The 7,500-nt window shown below is 57.6% G+C and overlaps 1 protein-coding gene across 1 annotated transcript in view; it reads left to right on the top strand.

The window, feature by feature from the left end:
• LOC308172240 (alanine--tRNA ligase, mitochondrial-like) overlaps positions 1–7,500 on the top strand; it is a gene marked incomplete at its 5' end in the record, with an annotated part of 32,374 nt that overhangs the window by 19,599 nt on the left and 5,275 nt on the right. The window contains 7 exon segments of the mRNA XM_080547146.1: positions 7–124; positions 3,138–3,288; positions 3,466–3,503; positions 4,170–4,292; positions 4,689–4,802; positions 5,041–5,181; positions 5,476–5,613. Coding sequence (XP_080403272.1) covers positions 7–124; positions 3,138–3,288; positions 3,466–3,503; positions 4,170–4,292; positions 4,689–4,802; positions 5,041–5,181; positions 5,476–5,613 — 823 coding nt within the window.

Genomic DNA, 7,500 nt, shown 5'->3' with positions numbered 1-7,500 from the left:
GTGTAGCCCATGTGCCTGGTCTCTGCATCGGGACCTGGGTTTCCCTCTGGACCTGATCAGCCTGATGCTGGAGGAGAGGGGGCGGAGCCTGGACCTGGACGCCCTGCAACACCTCCAAGAACAGGTGAGAGAGGAGGAGAGGAGAGGGGAAGGGAGGGAGAGGGGAGGGGGATGGGAGGAGAGGGGAGGGAGAGGGGAGGGAGAAGGGAGGAGAGGAGAGGGGGATGGGAGGGAGAGGGAGAGGGGGGATGGGAGGAGAGGAGAGGGGGAAGGGAGGAGAGGAGAGGGGGAAGGAGGAGAGGAGAGGGGGAAGGGAGGAGAGGAGAGGGGAGGGGGAAGGGAGGAGAGAGAGAGGGGGATGGGATGGGAGGAGAGGGGAGGGAGAGGAAAAACATCTTAAAAGGCTTAATTAGATGATGAGCTCAATGAAACCCTCCAGTCCGGCTTCAGAACTCACCACAGCACGGAGACCCTAACCCTAACCCTAGCCCTGAGTCTCCTGACCTTTAACCCTGACCCTCCTGAGACATCTACTACCCTCATCTCCTCTGACTCTGGCCACATCAGCACCGTCCTCCTCCACTGCCTCTCCGCCCTCCTCGGCATCGCCAACGCAGCCCTCTCCTGGTTCCAGCCCTGCCTCTCCAACTGAACCACTTTGTCACCCATCAAAGGCTCCAGTTCCCCCCCCAGCCCCAGTCAACCAAGGCGTGCCTCAAGGCTCTGTGCTCGGACCTCCTCCTGTTCACCATCTACATGCTTCCCCTGGGCCAGATCCTCCGCGACCACGGCCTCAACCTCCACTGCTACGCTGACGACACAGATATCCGTCTCAGCTCCACTCCATCCTCCCAGCTCCCCCCTTAGTCTCTTGTCAACTGCCTGCTTAAAATAAAAACCTGGGTGTCCTGCATCTATCTGGAATGGAATGGAATGGAATGGAATTGACTTTATTTGTCATTGCTACAGTACAGGTACCAAACAACGAAATTTAGGAGGGGTGGCTCCCCTGGTGTTAGGAAAGGGATTTTTTTTTTTTTTTTTGAAAAAGCATAAAAGCATAAAATCACAAGAAGGTAAGGAGCTGGTTTACATCAATAAAGGCTATGTACACAATCCACTGTACTATACTGCACAGATAGTCAACTAGGGTTGTCATATTGCACAAAAGTATTTTTTTCACGTTATTTTAAAGTGTCACAGTTTGCAGGCTTGAAAATGTACATGTTTGTGCCTCAGCACTAGCTGCCATACAATCCGTCCGGACTGTCCTGGGCCCAGAACTTAGGCCTTTTCTGTGTTCAGGGCCTTGACGGCCATGTGGTAGAAGCAGTTCTTCAGTCTGTTTGTCTTAGCGGCCGGGGTCCTGTACCTCCTGTTCGAGGGCAGCCTGACAAAGTGTACGTGCCCAGGGTGGGTCGGGTCCCTGGAGATCTTTGAGGCCTTCCTGAGACAGCGTGTGTTGTACAGCTCCTCCAGAGAGGGGAGGGGGGCGCCGGTGATCTTCTGTGCTGTTCTCACGACTCTCTGTAGCGCGTTTCTCTCCGCTGTTGTGCAGCTGTGGAACCAGTTGCAGATGCCGTAGGTGAGGATGCTCTCCACTGCGCCGTGGTAGAAGGCCACCAGTATCTCCTGCTTGTTGTGTTCTTTCCTGAGGCATCTCAGGGTGTATAGCCGCTGTTGTGCCCTCTTGATGGTGCCTTTTGTGTTGTCCTTCCAGGCCAGGTCATCCCGCATGTGATGTGATCTAACCTACTGAAACTCAACAGCAAAAAAACAGAACTCATTGCTCAAGGTTGGTGACTTTCTCCTCCAGGTTTGACGGCTGCTCCATCTCCTCATCTCCCAAAGTCTCCAACCTGGGCGTCGTCCTTGACTCCACCCTCTCCTTCCAGTCACACATCAAATCCGTCACTGAATCTGCCTTCTTCCACCTCAAACACATCGCTAGACTCTGACCGTCACACTCTGTAGCCGAAACCCTGGTCCATGCCTTGGTCACCTCCTGCCTGGACTGCTGCAATGGAGTCCATGTACCCAGCAAAGCCCTGGACAGGCTCCAGTATGTTCGGGGTTCCCAGCAAAGCCCTGGACAGACTCCAGTATGTTCAGGTACCCAGCAAAGCCCTGGACAGGCTCCAGTATGTTCAGATACCCAGCAAAGCCCTGGACAGACTCCAGTATGTTCAGGTACCCAGCAAAGCCCTGGACAGGCTCCAGTATGTTCGGGGTTCCCAGCAAAGCCCTGGACAGGCTCCAGTATGTTCAGGGTTCCCAGCAAAGCCCTGGACAGGCTCCAGTATGTTCAGGTACCCAGCAAAGCCCTGGACAGGCTCCAGTATGTTCAGGTACCCAGCAAAGCCCTGGACAGGCTCCAGTATGTGCAGAACTCAGCTGCCAGGGTTCTCACCCACACCAAGCCCTGGCAGCACATCACGCCCACCCTCATCCACCTCCACCGGCTTCCGGTCAAGTCCCACATCCTGTACAAAATCCTCCTCCTCACCTACAAGTCCCTCCATGCCCGTGCCCCTCAACTATCTGACCTCCTCCGCCAACATGACCCTCCTGGAACCTGCGGTCCTCAGACATTGGGTCTGCTTTCCCCCCCCCCGGCACCAACCTACGGACCTTTGGGGACAGAGCCTTCAGTGTGGGCGCCCCCCACCCTCTGGAACTCTCTCCCCACAGTGATCCGCAACACCCCCCCCCCCCCTACCCTGACACCTTCAACGCCCCTACCTACCCTGGACACCTTCAACACCCCTACCTACCCTGGACACCTTCAACACGCCTACCTACCCTGGACACCTTCAACACCCCTACCTACCCTGGACACCTTCAACACCCCTACCCTGGACACCTTCAACACCCCTACCTACCCTGGACACCTTCAACACCCCTACCTACCCTGGACACCTTCAACACCCCTACCTACCCTGGACACCTTCAAATCAGCCCTTGAAACCCACCTGTTCACGAAGGCCTTTGGCATTATATCTGTTTTCTGTTTTTGTCTGTGACAGTCTTTCTGTACATTTGTAAAGCGTCATTGGGTTTCTTGAAAGGTGCTATATAAATCTAAGATATTATTATTATTATTATTATTATTATTATTAACTCCGCCCCCTCCCCAGGTGAGGTCCCAGGCCCAGGTGTGTGAGGGGGGAGACGCCCCCCCGGCCCCCCTGAGCCTCCACACCCTGGCTGAGCTCCAGGCCAGAGGGGTCCCCCACACCGACGACTCCCCCAAATACAGCTACCGCCTCGGACCCCACGGCAAATACGGTACGCTCCCAACATGACCTAGTGGCGTTACAGACTCTCCCTGTCTCTCTCCTCCCTCTCCTTCTCCTCCCTTTCTCTCACTCCCTCTCTCTCTCTCTCTCCTCCCTCTCCTTCTCCTCCCTTTCTCTCACTCCCTCTCTCTCTCTCTCTCTCTCTCTCTCTCTCCTCCTCCTCCAGAGTTTGCTCCTTGTAAGGCCAGAGTGCTGGCCCTCCTGGTGGAGGAGGCGGGGCCAGGACAGGGGCGGGGCCAGGGTCTGGTGGAGGGGGCGGGGCCAGGACAGGGGTGTGGCCAGCGTCTGGTGGAGGGGGCGGGGCCAGGACAGGGGCGGGGCCAGGGTCTGGTGGAGGAGGTGGGGCCAGGACAGGGGTGTGGCCAGGGTCTGGTGGAGGGGGCAGGGCCAGGACAGGGGCGGGGCCAGGGTCTGGTGGAGGGGGCGGGGCCAGGACAGGGGTGTGGCCAGGGTCTGGTGGAGGGGGCGGGGCCAGGACAGGGGCGGGGCCAGGGTCTGGTGGAGGAGGCGGGGCCAGGACAGGGGCGGGGCCAGGGTCTGGTGGAGGGGGCAGGGCCAGGACAGGGGCGGGGCCAGGGTCTGGTGGAGGAGGCGGGGCCAGGACAGGGGCGGGGCCAGGGTCTGGTGGAGGGGGCAGGGCCAGGACAGGGGTGTGGCCAGGGTCTGGTGGAGGAGGCGGGGCCAGGACAGGGGCGGGGCCAGGGTCTGGTGGAGGGGGCAGGGCCAGGACAGGGGTGTGGCCAGGGTCTGGTGGAGGAGGCGGGGCCAGGACAGGGGCGGGGCCAGCGTCTGGTGGAGGAGGCGGGGCCAGGACAGGGGCGGGGCCAGCGTCTGGTGGAGGGGGCAGGGCCAGGACAGGGGCGGGGCCAGCGTCTGGTGGAGGGGGTGGGGCCAGGGCAGAGGTGTGGAGTGGTTCTGGACGCCACCTGTTTCTACGCCACGCAGGGAGGCCAGTCACATGATCAGGGATACCTCACCAGGCACGGACTACAGGTAGGTGTAGGTGTGCGTGTGCGTGCGTGCGTGCGTGCGTGCGTGTGTGTGTGTGTGTGTGTGTGTGTGTGTGTGTTTAACTTAACCTAATGATCCTTAGAGGTGCATTAGGGTTATAATGAAACAAACAAGTAATGAATCATAATTGTATCTCCAGTATTATTTGATGTGATATTTTCGACTGAATGCTTAACCCTCCTCGGTGCTGCCATAGCAACCACCTCGGTGCTGCCATAGCAACCACCTGCTGCCATAGCAACCACCTGCTCCCTCTGGCCCCCTTACTGGCCCAGTGGCCAGAGCAAAGAGCAGAGGTGATGGGGGGCAGCCCAGGGGCCAGCGCATGGTGTGTGTGTGTATAACTATCTGTGTGTGTGTGTGTGTGTGTGTGTGTAGGATGTCCTCTACCCCGTGGAGGGGGTGCAGAAGGTGGGGGGGTACGTGGTCCATCAGGTGATCTCTACAGAGGGGCTGAGGGTGGGTGACCAGGTGCAGCTACACCTGGACCAGGTAAACACAACACACCCTCACTCACACCGCATCGAGAACCTGTGTGTGCGTGTGTGTGTGTGTGTGTGTGTGTGTGAAGTGTGTGTGTGTGTGTGTGTGTGTGTGTGTGTGTGTATGATTGTATGAAGTGTGTGTGTGTGTGTGTGTGTGTGTCTGTGTGGTCCCCAGGCCCAGAGATTGAACCACACAGCCACGTGTGTGTGTGTGTGTGTGTGTGTGTGTGTGTGTGTGTGTGCAGGCCCAGAGGCTGAGTCTCATGGTGAACCACACAGCCACCCACGTGTTGAACTTCGTCCTGCGTCGGCAGCTGGGCGCCACGGTGCAGCAGAGAGGCTCTCACGTCTCCCCCCACCACCTGCGCTTCGACTTCAGCCTCAAGGTGTGTGTGTGTGTGTGTGTGTGTGTGTGTGTGTCGTAGGAAAACATTTAGTTTAATCAACTTCTTCCTCCTCCTCTTCTCCTCCTCTTCCTCTCCTCCTCCTCTCCTCCTCTTCCTCCTCCTCCTCCTCCCTCTCTCCTCCTCCTCCTCCTCCTCCTCTCTTCCTCCTCCTCCTCCTCTCCTCCTCCCTCTCTCCTCTCCTCCTCCTCCTCCTCCTCCTCCTCTCTTCCTCCTCCTCCTCCTCTCCTCCTTCTCCTCCTCCCTCTCTCCTCTCCTCTCCTCCTCTCCTCCCAGGGGCTGTTGAGCGTGTCCCAGCTACAGGAAGTAGAGCGTAGTATACAGGAAGTGATCAGAGCAAACCAGGAAGTCTTCGTCCAGGAGGTTCCTCTGGAGCAGGCCAAACGCATCCCTGGACTCAGAACCATCGACGAGGTGACCTGACCTCTGACCTCTAGGGGCGGCTGTGTCTCAGGAGGTAGACCCGCCGTCTAATGATCGCAAGGTTGGCAGATCGGCGGTTCGAACCCCGGCTGGCCACATGTCGAAGACACTGAACCCCAAATTGCTCCCAGTGAGCGGGCCGGCGCCTTGCCGCCACTGGTGTGTGAACGGGTGAATGAGAGGCCGTTGTAAAGCGCTTTGGAATAAGGAGCTATATACGTCAGTCTGTTAACCATTTACCTCTAACCCCTAGCCTCTAACCTCTAACCCCTAACCCCTAGCCTCTAACCTCTAACCTCTAACCTCTAACCTCTAACCCCTAGCCTCTAACCTCTAACCTCTAACCTCTAACCTCTAACCTCTAACCTCTACCCTCTAACCCCTAGCCTCTAACCTCTAACCTCTAACCTCTAACCCCTAACCTCTAACCTCTAACCCCTAACCTCTAACCCCTAGCCTCTAACCTCTAACCCCTAACCCCTAGCCTCTAACCTCTAACCCCTAGCCTCTAACCTCTAACCTCTAACCCCTAACCTCTAACCTCTAACCCCTAGCCTCTAACCCCTAACCCCTAGCCTCTAACCCCTGGTTTAAGCAGAGATGGTCAATATTGACTACAGTCATTGATTGATATGTTACATTTACCATTTTTATCCAAAGCGACTTACAACAAATACAACATAAAACAAAACGGTTAGACCAGGGTTAGACCAGGGTTAGGCCAGGGTTAGACCAGGGTTAGACCTGGGTTAGACCAGGGTTAGACCAGGGTTAGACCAGGGTTAGGCCAGGGTTAGGCCAGGGTTAGACCAGGGTTAGACCAGGGTTAGACCAGGGCTAGGACCAGGGTTAGGCCAGGGTTAGACCAGGGTTAGACCAGGGCTAGGCCAGGGTTAGGACCAGGGTTAGGCCAGGGTTAGGCCAGGGTTAGACCAGGGTTAGGCCAGGGTTAGGCCAGGGTTAGACCAGGGTTAGGCCAGGGTTAGACCAGGGTTAGACCAGGGTTAGACCAGGGCTAGGACCAGGGTTAGGCCAGGGCTAGGACCAGGGTTAGACCAGGGTTAGACCAGGGTTAGACCAGGGTTAGGCCAGGGTTAGGCCAGGGTTAGGACCAGGGCTAGGACCAGGGTTAGACCAGGGTTAGACCAGGGTTAGACCAGGGTTAGGCCAGGGTTAGGCCAGGGTTAGGACCAGGGCTAGGACCAGGGTTAGGACCAGGGTTAGACCAGGGTTAGACCAGGGTTAGACCAGGGCTAGGCCAGGGTTAGGACCAGGGTTAGGACCAGGGCTAGACCAGGGTTAGACCAGGGCTAGGACCAGGGTTAGGCCAGGGTTAGACCAGGGTTAGACCAGGGTTAGACCAGGGCTAGGCCAGGGTTAGGACCAGGGTTAGGCCATGGTTAGACCAGGGTTAGACCAGGGTTAGGCCAGGGTTAGACCAGGGTTAGACCAGGGTTAGACCAGGGTTAGGCCAGGGTTAGACCAGGGTTAGACCTGGGTTAGGCCAGGGTTAGGCCAAGGTTAGGCCCAGGGCTAGGACCAGGGTTAGGACCAGGGTTAGGCCAGGGTTAGGCCAGGGTTAGACCAGGGTTAGACCAGGGTTAGGCCAGGGTTAGACCAGGGTTAGGCCAGGGTTAGACCAGGGTTAGACCAGGGTTAGGCCAGGGTTAGACCAGGGTTAGGCCAGGGTTAGGCCAGGGTTAGGACCAGGGCTAGGACCAGGGTTAGGACCAGGGTTAGACCAGGGTTAGACCAGGGTTAGGCCAGGGTTAGACCAGGGTTAGGACCAGGGCTAGGACCAGGGTTAGACCAGGGTTAGGCCAGGGTTAGGCCAGGGTTAGACCAGGGTTAGGCCAGGGTTAGACCAGGGTTAGGCCA

The sequence above is a fragment of the Nansenia antarctica genome (genome assembly GCF_963989245.1).
Source record: "Nansenia antarctica genome assembly, chromosome: 16".
NCBI lineage: Eukaryota > Metazoa > Chordata > Actinopteri > Argentiniformes > Microstomatidae > Nansenia > Nansenia antarctica.
The sequence above is the reverse complement of the archived record's forward strand: the minus strand, read 5'-3'. Positions and strand labels throughout refer to the sequence as shown.